The sequence below is a fragment of the Triticum dicoccoides genome, chromosome 7B, assembly GCF_002162155.2.
Source record: "Triticum dicoccoides isolate Atlit2015 ecotype Zavitan chromosome 7B, WEW_v2.0, whole genome shotgun sequence".
Classification (NCBI taxonomy): Eukaryota; Viridiplantae; Streptophyta; class Magnoliopsida; order Poales; family Poaceae; genus Triticum; species Triticum dicoccoides.
Window position 1 is genome coordinate 543,235,974 of NC_041393.1, and position 12,943 is coordinate 543,248,916.

The following is a 12,943-nucleotide window of genomic DNA, read 5'->3' on the forward strand; positions in this document are numbered from 1 at the left end:
GATGATCTCACCACCCAAGCCAATGCAAACAAGAAGCGCCAAAGCATTCGAACAAAGGCATACACAAAGGATGAGGACAATCTCCTTTGTGAATGTTGGAGAGATATTGGACAAGATCCCAAGATCGGTGCCGAGCAAAAGGGATCAACCTTTTTGTTGAGAGTTCATCGTTTATTCCATGAACGCAAGAAGTCCACGCCGTACAAGACGCAAAGCAAGCGTGGTTGGGTGTCCCTCTCAAAGCATTGGAGGGTCATACAATAAGAGTGCAACAAGTTTTGTGCCAACCTTGAGAGCACCGAGGGCCGCCTGAGTGGCCTCGGCATCAAAGACATGGTATACATTCCACCATCTTCATTCTCGTTTCCCGTGCTTGCATGTCCATTGCACATAGGAATATGCACTCGTGTCTTCATTCGTAGGCATTCCATGCTTTGAAAGCATTCGGGCCCAACATGGGAACAAGTCGTTCACCGTCACACATTGTTGGATGATCATAAGAGCACAAGAAATTCAAGGAGCAATATGCCACCCTCAAGAAGAATGGGGGGCTGCAAGCCATCGAGGACCATGATGAGGGAGAGAAGCCACGAGCGCGGGGAAAGACCAACTCCAAGAAAGAGGAGAAGCGTGATGCGGCGTCAATTGCCTTGCAAGAAACTTTGCAATCATGATGACCCAAAAGGAAACAGAAAAGCGGAGGCAAGATTAAAAAAAGAGCAAATGGAGGCCTATATGGAGATACAGAGAAGGAAGCTCAAGATGAAGGCGAAGATGCAAGCGAAGAAGTTCAAGATGGAGGCGGAAATGCATGCGAAGAAGCTAGAGATAAAGGCGGGCATGCAAGCGAAGAAGCTCGAGATCGAGGCTACCAAAGCCAATAAATGGCATGGTTTTTTATATGCTTGCCGCTGGACAAGTGCACCAGCATGAACTGCGTGTGTTTTTTTGGAGGCTGGCATGGCCGCCCGCATGAACTGTGGGCGTGGCATGGCCGTCAGTCGTTTGTTTATTAAATATGCTATATGTAGCAAACGGAATTTGCGTCGGCTGGCTGGGTGCACTGGTTGGACAAAAGCGGATAGTGATCATCCAGCCGACCCAAACAGACAGACAAAAAACGGACAAACACGCTTCACATCCGTTTGGATGGCAAGTTAGAGTTGCTCTTAGAGAATAATGAAAAAGATGTACTTTAGCATATTTTTAGTACAACCACTAGAAGATATAATACTTGCTAAAGAGTGCCAGCGAGTTGATATCAAAGGAATGTGGATGATGGCACTGCTGATTATAAGATTCTAATCCCACGATGATGGCACAAGTCCGATTTGACACGCTTCTATAGGATGAATCTGCAGAGTTCAGACTCTGTATTTTCAGGAGTCTGTTCTTTTACCACAAGGATCGATCATCATTGGCCAAATCTGCAGTTTGGTACTCCCCCAAATCTGCAGTTTGGTACTCCCTCCGTCCTGTATCTTATAATTGACGCTCAAATGGATGTATCTAAACGTATTTTAGTCTTATAATTCACACGTATCTTATAATTGCCGCTCAAATGAATGTATCTAGACGTATTTTAGTCTTATAATTGACGCTCAAATGGATGTATCTTGACATATTTTAGTGCTAGATACATCTGCTTGAGAGTCAATTAATATGGGTTTGCTCAGGTGATCTGACTAACATGAACAAATGGTCGGGGGAAACGTCTCTTAAGATACTTTCAATCTTCCCCGCAAAAAAAAAGAAGATACTTTCAATCTCATCAGGACGGGTCTACTCTGCCGGTAATTTTCCACTTGGACACTTGTCGACACATAGCTGCGTTTTGTTCAACTTTGTTAAGGGACTTGATCAGCAGTTTTGATGTTCCGTGAAACCAGAGATGTCCGAGCTGATACTCTGAAACTGAAAGTAAGGAAGGAGACATGTCAAAACCTTGCCAGCCTTCTCTTCAGTTTCAGAAATAACTGAAAAATATATACAGTACAAACCTCAATGTTCTTCTGAGTAAATGTAAGGGTGAGAATGGACTGCTTGACAAGATGACTAATCTCAGGGGTAAGCATTGAAGACTTCAACCATCTGCAGGGCAGCGTATGTGTAAGCAAAACAAAGAGTGAAGCTTCTACCATAACATTTGCAATTCATGCACACACTCCAAGGTGCAGAGAAAAGCAGAAACAGCAGGTGCTAGGATTTTCAAAAACTTCTTCCCACAAAGTTTTAGCTCTTCAGAATCTGAGGAAAGTTTAGCCAGGATTACTTAATTTCAAATTTATGAGGATATTTATTACAAGTAATGCTCTTCAACAGAAAATCACCGGATGCACCAGCCAGGCCGTTAGCTATAGCCTCCGCATCCTTCACCAGATCACTATCACGCACCTCCGACAGCAAAAAGGCTGAACTTCTTCAGCTGTATGCGATAAGAGAGATGACCTTCCACGGAAGTATGGACAAGTTGGATCTGTTTTGCCTGAGCATTTTCAATATGCCACAAACAGAACATATATATAGTATGCTCCCATCAAATGTACACAGAAAAGCATGATGACGCTTACGAACGAGTTTGAACGGTCATAAAGCTAGGACACATCTATTCCATGACATAAGCTATATCACAGGTTGCAAACTGTTACAAAGTACTCCCTCCGTCCGGAAATACTTGTCATCAAAATGGACAAAAAGGAATGTTCTAGAACTAAAATACATCTACATACATCCCCTTTTGTTCATTTTGATGACAAGTATTTTCGGACGGAGGGAGTATTGGTTAGAAGGATGTACCTGTGAAAGGAGAGGCTGCGCTTCTTCCAATATCAATGCAACTTTTTCTGCCAGCTTGAAGCTTTTCTGAACACCAATTTCTCCTGTTCCTAGAAGGGTAAATATTCCGACCAGCATCCAAGCTTACTCCTCGCTGTCCTCTGATTCTCTGTCACAGAGAATTAAGCCTTCTCTTTTCGAATGGGAATTAAGCCTTCTTTGGCAGTCTGTGTCAAGTGACCAACTGAAGGTGCAAGGGGTGGATCTTTTGGTGTTATCAATCATCATTGTCTCCGTCAGGAGAACAGACTGATTCACCTCAACTAATGAATTATGGGGCACATAATTTTATCGTCTTCAACCTGCAATATACTCCGTCCCGTAATATAAGATCGTTTTGCAAGCTAAAACAGCTCGCAAAACGATCTTATATTGTGGGACGGAGTAGTAGAAGGGTGGAGGTCTGGCCTGACTCAAACATCACCAACCAAGGGGGAAACAAATGCTAGGTGAATACAACTGGAAGTGTCAAAACTGAACAAACAATGCAGTAGAGAGACACCAAGTGCAAGCATATTTGCATCACAAGCTCAGCAAAGAACAACTATACATAATAAGAAGCATATTTTTAGTTTGGTGACCCAAACGAAAAGGTTAGGAATATCTACACTAAATTACTTTGCGAGAAGCCGCTGTCAATATAGCTACGAACTTCAGCAAGACGAAAGGGATAGATTGATAAACAAGGCCTGTTTCTCATAATTACACTACCCTGAATTTGAGCAGTCCGGTTTTGCTTCAGTAAACCTTAGGCTTCCGTACCCTTTGACTCCTCCTGCTGTTCACCTCCACCAAGATAGCCTTCTCAATCCTAAGATTGGTGTGGGTGTTTTCACTCATCTCCGTCCTTGCAGGTGCGGACGAGTTTCCAGCTGCCTGCTTCTTTCCATCTGGGGATGGCTTTCCTGTTTTCGGCTTCGCAGCTGTGAATGAGTTTCCAGCTGCCTGCTTCTTTCCATCCGAGAATGAGTTCCCCATTTTTGGCTTCTTTGCAGCTGATGATGAGTTTCCAGCTGCCTGCTTATTTCCATCTGAGGATGAGTTTCCTGCTTTTGGAGTCTTTGCAGCTGAGGATGAGTTTCCAGATTTCTGCGCCTTTGCAGCTGAGGATGAGTTTCCAATTTTCAGCTTCTCTGCAGCTGAACAAGAATTCCCAGAGTTCGACTTCTTTGAGCCAGCATTCTCGTTTTCAGCGCAGGGTGTTGTCTCAGCTTTCTGCTTTGCAGAAGGTGTTTCGGAGGCCTCTCTATTGTGGTTCTTGGATGCAGCTTCAGAGCCCATATCTTCTGTCTTGGGTGCCCTTCCACGTTTCTTTCCAGAGTAGACATGCTTCAAAACTGGCAGTTTTCCAATAGTTACTTCTTGCTTAATCAGTGGGACCGAACTTTTCTCGGCTTCCACTGGTTCAGAGGTATTCCCAACTTTCGATGGAGCAGTTTTAGCAACATTTTCAATAAGCACAGGTGGTTCCTCAGGTGGATGCTTGGCATTCTCAAACGGCTGATACCCATCTTTGGCCCCTTGGTTGTCTATGAGGATATCATCAGTGTTCTGTGAAAAGAAACATCAACAAGTATCAACTAAATGCCCATGCAGAAGTATTACCCAAGGAGCTACTTATTTAAAAAGGGATTAGCCAATAAAAGGTTCTTAGCAACTGAAATGAATCAGATGATTATTGGATAGTGGATGTATATGGCATAACCTAAATTATCTGGCCACTGAAAGATTTGGCAGCTGCCAAAGAAATATAACATAGTTGTATTGTGTGCTGTCGAAAAATTGCAAGTGAAGTGCTTCTGTACATTGCACTGTGATTTCTCAGTTTTAGAACCTGCAATTTCTACTTGTCATGGCACAGTAAATATGAAATTCTGGATGGATCTGGCATACAAGCATCCTCCTATGAAATGTACTCCTAAGAACTCATGTATAACATGCTACACATCTGTCACAGGTCCCAAATCCCGTATCCAAGACTTAATTACAGTTCTTGTGTCACAGGGAAGACAGTGTTTCGGGGTTCGGGTCTGGGGGTGGGGGATCAGAGTGAGTGAAATGCGCCATTAACCCATTAACTCAAACTCATTGCACACTTTAGGCAAAGAACTCGGAAAATGATCGATTTAGGCCATAAACTCGTTTATTTGATCAGATAAGACCAAAACCGATCTGGGAGATAAAAAACCATCCATGTGGCTACCACGTCGGCATATCTTGGACCACTCGCGCTTGGGTAAATTTTATAGGGTGCTTTTTTGCAAATATGCCATCACAATTTAAAAAAAACTGAGTGGGAGTCGAACCTAGGCCTTAGGGAAAATAAGTGACACCTCCAACCACTAGAATTGACACTTCTTATTGATAAAGAAAGTTATTTCTTTCCTGTTTAATGACTCTAATAGGATGGAAGCTTAGTACTCCCTCCGTCTCAGTTTACAAGTCCTACGCGTATACCTAGGTTGCCAATTTTATCACCCTAATATAAACTATATAACATAAAAATTATATGACTTGTATATTGGTATATTCTTTGTAATATTGGTATATTTTTCTGAGTTCTTGGTCTAAATTGTGCAAAGAGTTTGAGTTAATGGACTAATGGCACATTTAACTCAATCAGAGTTCACAAGTAGACAAGTCATCTGTACAATATTTTCACAGCAGTGTAGCATTTGTTTTATATTCTATATACTTCATAATTAGGGTTTTCTAAATCGAAGTCCTACTATGTACATACAAGCCATAGGTAGGTATGTATTCCATTTCACAATGAATCTCTTTAAATACAACTGAGCTGAACCAAATTCACCACAACTGAACAAGATCAAAGCAATGGACTAAAGAAGCATAAGCTAAGGGACCATGCAACGAAACAAAGAAGAAACATCTGTTAACGGACCAAGGAGCAAGAACTTACTTCTTTGCACAAATCTCCCAAATGACCATTTGGTAAGGAACTTTCAACAGCTAGAAGTAGGTCCGCTGTGATGTCTTTCTTATGTGCCTGGCTCCTCTCTAGAGCTTTTTCTTCACCATTGCCCTGTGGATCTTCTATTAGACAATCAGTTGCCCTCTCAGACAATGTGGGTTTTACTGACAGAGTTGGTCTATCCTCCTGCTCCAGCAAAATGTTTAGCTTCTTCTTTTTCTGTGGCTTAGCATATCGATCATTCTCAGGAGAGAATGCACGTTTTTGTATCCTTTGCCTCTTCTCAGCCACCTTGACCTGGTCATGATCCATGAAAGATGCCAACCTTGCTTGTTTAGAGCGAGCCTTGCTGAGACGCTCTTGTAGACGATGAACTCGAGACTGGATACCACCAATTTTCATGAGAACTTTTTGTAACACAAATTGGTTGGAAGCCATATCATATTCCTTGGACGCAGGCAAACCAACAATTTCGAGGCGGCGTCTAGTATCATCCCCAACTGCATTAGGACTAAATCAAATAAACAGATAGCACTTGCAACAACGGGATTACTTAAAACCCAGAGAGTAGGCAGTAAAGATGGATTTTGCATTTTCTACACTGACAACCTAATAAATCCCTAAACGGCTGCAACGTACTACGCTTAACTGATTCATCATACAATAGGATGTTAACAGTTATAACACTAACTCTAAGATTTATGAATCAGTTAGATGCAGGGAACAGACACCAAGATATGGCTGTATACTTATTTACTTGGTTATTTAACAAACAATCAGATCAGCTATCTTGATAAAATAAAAGCACTCACTAACATGACGCCCTGAACATTTTTACCTAGTGTATGAACAAGGCGCCAGTAGGTCTGTCAGCTTTCTTACAGTAAGCATGCACCTAGCAAAATGAGTTCCACAGATGTCTGCTGGTTGCAGAGCACTGAAATCTGTCGTACAGTCATAACTAATGAAAGACTGCAGTTTTTAGCTTCCTAATGGTCAGCTAATTAACTGCTTGCATGTGACTACAACACAAATGAAGGTGCCCTAATATAAGCAAGCATTTTCTATCTGTTAAGTAACATGGCAGCTCAACTTAATGTAAAATTTTGATAGGTACAGTAGTAAATAACTTTCTTTGTTAACCAAAGAGTTTGAAAATGATCACCATAACCATACCTTGACCATGACTATCATCATCAATTAAGAGGCCATCTGCATCAGCTCCCTTGTTTTGTTTATCTGTAGAAGACAAGAATAACCTTATTATTACCAGTAGTATCCTGGTGCAAAACATAGACAAACATGGGATAAAGTGATGCACTATCCCTACAAACAGAAAATAAATAGATAGCGGACCAAAGAAGTATGATAATATCTTGTGCTTCTTGAGGTACAATGATGTATCCACAGTGTCTTCATGTCTTTTGCGCTTTCTCCTCTCCATGCTAATATTTTCATGGTCTCTGCAGTTCTTCCCAGATTCTTGCCTACAACCATTTGTCTTGCTTGTTGCTCTCTGCGATTCTTTTTCCTGCTCGATGAGAGCAAGCTGGCTGTCATACTTTGATACTTGCGATAAAAGATCCTTCATGCGCAGCTCTAACCACTCACATCTCCACAGCATTGGGCGGACGGCATTCCTCCACTCGGCAGTTACCTTTTTCTTTCTGAAAGATAATTTACATGTGAAAAAATTGCACAAAACGGAAGCATATCAGAGTAGATATAATTTCTTCTATATGGAAATATTGCACTGAGGATGCAATACCCATAGAATATGACAGGTCAGCTAGAAATTTGAAGCACACACAAGAGTAACTCAAATTTGGCTTCATTAGACTTATGAAGAAACAAGTGCACAACACAACATGCATTGCCGTCAGAATAACAGATGATAATTCATGTCGGCAAATATATCTCTGAATGAATGTTTATCTCAACCAGGAAGTAGCTACACAGGGCTACTCTGGTCCCTAATGCTGCAGGCTGAAGATGTCGGACACAACGTTGGCTGATGTTTCAAATAAGGAAATGTGGCACCAGTTTTCTTTTGAGACAGCCTTCATTTAATACCGAGTTTCACATAAATTTGGTGTCTACATCCAAGAAGGGAGAGAAAGAGTGCTTCGAATTATTGAAGAGAAATATATGAATGTATAGCTGATGTGCCAAATATATCTGTGAATCAATGTTTACTCAAAGGAACTGCCTCTTGACTAGACCCTGGGATGCTCCAGTCAATAACGTAGCTGAAAGGTGAACATGTTTTTCTGTCAGTAGCTAGATTTTGACCAGCAAACAAAAATTATGCTGCCCCTAATTATATCTGTGCTTATACTCTTTGGTGCATATGGAAAACTAGGATTTCCCATGTTTATAATAATATGATGTGGTCTGACATCAAACAGGTGTGGTGGCTAATCCGGATTACTCTGAAAAAATTGCAAATCCTGTTCAAGGATGGTGCTTTGGAGAGAATGGAGTCTTTCTCCGGATGCTTTCCACGGTGATCAAAATACCATACTGCCTGCTGGGGTGACTGCACATGAGTCTGGCACTGAAGATGCCAACCTGAATCCAGCGCTCCTTAGCAAGATTTCTCTGTCAGATGCAATTGATCGCAGCCTTGACCTGCCACTTGGTGAGCTACTGTCTTCCCCTCCCAGGCAGGATCCACAGTGTGCTCTGAAGATGGCCATGCTTAGCCCTTGCAGTCCTCTGGAACCTGCGCCATCCCCAACCCAGTCTCCGTTGAAGAAGACCAAGTTCTGAGATGAGGCTGTTGCAGAAGTTTCTCTGGTCGTGCTGTATAGTTTGGGCTTTTGCGGGCTGATGATCCTGCTGTAATTTTCCTTTTAAGTAGCCTTTTGTCTTCCTCCCCTGTTTTTGGAGGTGACTTATGTCTTTACCAACTTTCTTTTAGCTGCTGGATCTTTTTACCTGATTTTTAGACCTGTATGGATTTGGTGGTTTCATGATTAATGGAACTGGGGTGGCCACCAGCCTCCCTGATCTAAAAAAAGGTGAACATGTTGTGCAGGTCTTGGAAACTAGAAAGGGGCAATTAAAAGGAAAACTGAGGACACAACTGGATGTCATAAACTCTGAGTCACTTATACAAATTTTGTGTGTTGTCAAACAAGAGAAGTCTTTAAATTATAAACATTTATCTAAAGGAATTTATTCTCGACTGTTTAAATTAGGGAATAGCTACCTGGGTGTATTGCTGGTGCATAGATGTTGGGACAGCAATTCAGTGAGTATCAGACAAAGAGGGGCAAGAAAGAAGAAAGTCTGCATTCTATAACTAGAGGTCATGAACTACGAGCTTCACAGAAAACTGTTGTGTGGCTGACATGCCTTTGAATTACTCAAGACGGGGTTAGCTGGATGGTTGATGTTAGCAAATGTATACGTGAATTAACTTTTATGTCAAATGAATTGCTTCTTGAGTGTTCAAACTAGGATGTACCCTACCCAGGGGTACTCTAGTCACTAATTTTGGTGCAGAGCTAGAGGCTGAAGACATTGGGCATTCAATTCAGTTCATGTGTTCTGTTGCTCATTTGCCAAGATTTTTCAAATAGCGACTAGAGCAGCATCAAGACATAACTACAGATCATGCACTTGCCTTCACAATTCACATGAAGGTTTCTAGTTGTCTCTTGAATATCTTTTTCTGGTTATCCTTACTTCCTTGAAAAATCTCAATACATACTCAACAAATCACATGAAGGTTGAATTGTAGGCCCAACATTTTCAGCGAAAACCACGACGAGATCACAAGAAAACGGCGCGGATCACTTACTGCTAATTTTGGCAGATAAACTACATACAGTCGCCGGCGTGATGGATGAGTTAATTGTAACCAGCTCTGTATAAGCTATGCACTAGTATTTATTAGGGAAAGCAATAATAGGTAAGCCGGATTGCTTATCTCCTTCTCTCTATTCTCTGACACCATCTGCCTCTTGGGTGCGCAGACCAGGTTGCCATCACAGTACCTAGGAGCTGATACCAAAGTGTATAGCCTCCTATGGATAGCTACAGCCTCTAAAGTTTGGTAGGCTCTACGAGTAAACAAAACTCTACCACAACCTACCTTTTACCCTGCGAAATTGTTCTGCATACGACTTGATATTTACGATTCACGTCCAACATTGTGATCCCACGACTCCTATTGATGCATAGATCTGATCCAAGGGTAACTGAGCAGTGTCGTACAAAAGTCGTAAAAAAAATATCGTACACATAGCACTGCTCTTTACCCTGCCAGCGCGGGAAACCCAAGGCCAAGAGTGTATAATATCAGTTACTAACTGCCTAACAGGGTATTCTGCTTGTTCATTTCTTTCTCAAACAATACAATCAGACAATCTGGAAACAGGATTGCATAATCATCCAACCAGTACCATTGAATGCATACAAGGAACTGCCAACAGACTCACCTGGGCATCGCGGAAGCTTGACCGCCATTAGCATGAGCTGAAAAGGGAGAATTCACTTCCAGGTCACCATTGCCTGCCTCATCACCAGTCTCACAAAGGGAGTCTGCGAACGAGCTCGAGCACTCCGTGCTATCCCCTCCTCGCTGGTCAGTCGAGTCCTCCGGACTCGCCATGGGCAGTTTATAGGAGGAGGAGGAAGCTATCCCCACAAAATCGGCACCCAAAGGCCGGGTGCAAGGGGCGAGAACGGCGCCTTCGCCCTCGCAGTGCTCGGGCTCGGATTTCACCCGCACCTTGCCCAGATTCTCCTTGCCCCCGTCGCCCTTGCCGTTGACATCCATGGCCAGGGCAGGGTCATCTGAGGAGTCGATACCGTCCTCACAAACCGCTGTGGCCGCGTCATCGGAGCGGAATTCACCGGGCACAGAACCGCCTCCCGGAGCGACGGATCGCTCCCCGTCGGCTTCGGGCTTCAGCGCGTTCTGGCTGTTGCCGCCGCCGACCTCGCCCTCGACGTCCAAAGCCGGAGCCGAAGCCGGCGCCATGGGTGCCGGCGAGCAACGGAGAGATCCCCGAGGCGCCCGAGGCGGAATCACAGAACCCTGCAGCAGATTACAGCAGCAACCGCTGAGAAATTCGCACAGAAAGTAACCTAGCGGACACGAAAACAGATAACATCGCCGCGTCGCGGGAAAAAGGAAGATCCAATTGCCCATGGAACGGGCGAGAGAAACGCGAGACCGAGCAGGGCCATAGGCGTAGGGATTGGGCTTACCGGCAGGGCCGCGAGGGGCGGCGAACTCCGACAAATCGCCTGCGGGGGAGGATCAGGGCGACCGGAATGGGGGCTGAGGACTGGGAATTGGGGGTTCTCGGCCCGGAGTCGAGAGATCGATTTGGGGATTCCGTTGGCTCCACTGTGTTGTTGTGTTTGCGCCTATTTCTTGCGGAGGAAGAGGAACGGGCATCCTCGAGCGGGCGAGCCCTCTCTCTCTCTCTCTCTTCTTTTTCCCCCCTCTCCTCAACGTTTGATGGGGTCGGGCGAGCGAGCCGTGGAAAAGCGGCTCTCCTCTGCCTGCCGTGGCGAATTATAACGGCGCAACGCCAGCGTGCCGTCACTACTCCTGCATTACGATCTCGACTACTTGCCCCTTCCAGTCAGGCAAGCAAGATCAAGGATACGGTAGCTCGTTAACATATTCCATAACTTTTTGGGGGGAATTGCTCTCGGCCGTGCGAGGGCGATGTACTGCGGTGGTCTTGACACGGTGGCGAGGTGTTGCGACAGCGGCGGTGTGACTCCGACAGTTTGGCCAATCTGTTGATGGGGGTGGGAGAGGTGCGACGGTTCGGATGAAAATCCTGCTCATCCTTCGGAGCTAGCGGTGACGACGCCCGTGGGTGTCGTTTTCCTTGTTGGAGGCGTCGCCAAGGTGTGTCGGCATCTTCCCTCCTTGATCAGATTGTGGTCCTCGGGCGAAAGCCTTGTCCGTTGCAGGACCGACTATGGCGGCGGTGTGGCGTCATCACTCTATTGAGAGCATCGCATGTGGAGACCTGGCCTGGACCTGGCCTGGTGGTTCTGTCTGTGGTGCTTGCCGCTGCCCGAGTTAATCTTCGTGGGCGCTATGTATGCAGCTGCCGGTGATTCCAATACGATGGCTTTCTCATGGCTGACCGAGTCCCGCTATTCACTCGTCGTCTCCTCTTAGGCATTCAAGGGTGGGTAGTGCGTTGGCAAGGGAAATCCAGTTGGAGTTATTACTCTTCAAGGCGACTGACTTTTGTTGTGACGCGGCTAGATGATTGACTTAGGGCAAGCCCTTTTCCGTTGTGTTTGTACTTGTCATAGTGGAGTGTGGAGTTCCAACTACACTTGTTGTTCGCAGCAAGTTGTAGTCTTTTGTAATTGACTTCCGCCTTCTATAAAAATATGGTACGCCTAGGTGTGTCATCGGAAAAAATTGGGGGGAAAGCTTTATCTTTGCAAACATGAAGCTCCCATCGAGTTCGTTTTCCACATTGCCGCTTGGGCCTCCTCCTATCTCTGGTCGGGCTATCTCGTCGGCGGCCAGGAGCAGGTACCGTTCCTTTTGTTGTTCTTAATTAGTTATAGCATGTTCTTGTTTTCTGAATTTTTGTTTCCATGGCGGCATCGATGAGGTTGAAATAGTGATGAAGCATTGGAGTAACGTCTCTTCTAGCTGTCTCGTCGGCGGCCAGGAGTAGGGACCGTTCCTTTTGTTGTTCTTAGTTAGTTCTAGCGGGTTCTTGTTTTCTGTATTTTCTCCATGGCGGCATCGGTGAGGTTGAAACAATGATGAAGCTTTAGAGTAATGTCTCTTCCTGATTCAACGACATTCAACCCAACACCAATGAAGGGCCCGTGAGAATAGGTCTTGTCATATTTATTGCTTCTCTTCAGATCTTGTTAGTTGATGTGTCAATCAAGAATCAGTTAGCTCGCTCTTCGGGCGACAACTTTGACCTCTTCTTTCAATATGTTTGCAGTATGCCTCAGTTTCTTCAATAGCCTGAATTGATGGTGAAGGGTTGGAAGTATTGATGTTGGTTTTTCTCCAAAGGTATCGCGTGAATCCTTAAGGTGGCGTTAGTCACAAGTGGCAAGTGTAAAACATGTTTGGTTACCTCCTCCTTCAGATGACGTCGACGGAGATTCACACCTCTCATCTAAAACCATAGACATGACAATTTGCAGACTAGTTCT

At 44.4% G+C, this 12,943-nt stretch overlaps 1 protein-coding gene across 2 annotated transcripts; it reads right to left on the reverse strand.

Annotated features, from left to right (window-relative positions):
- Positions 1-3,326: 3,326 nt before the first annotated feature.
- On the reverse strand, positions 3,327-11,248 carry LOC119341444. Of its 2 annotated transcripts, XM_037613317.1 has the most exons (6): positions 10,991-11,246; positions 10,216-10,817; positions 7,124-7,434; positions 6,944-7,006; positions 5,756-6,267; positions 3,327-4,386 (listed from the first exon to the last, which is right to left on the reverse strand). In XM_037613317.1, the coding sequence occupies exons 2-6, from the start codon at positions 10,758-10,760 to the stop codon at positions 3,574-3,576; spliced, it is 2,244 nt and encodes a 747-aa protein (XP_037469214.1). In that variant the 5' UTR covers positions 10,761-10,817; positions 10,991-11,246; the 3' UTR covers positions 3,327-3,573. The 2 variants fall into 2 exon arrangements, with proteins under 2 accessions (XP_037469214.1, XP_037469213.1); XM_037613316.1 differs by having other exon boundaries at positions 6,944-7,434; positions 10,991-11,248.
- Positions 11,249-12,943: the final 1,695 nt, after the last annotated feature.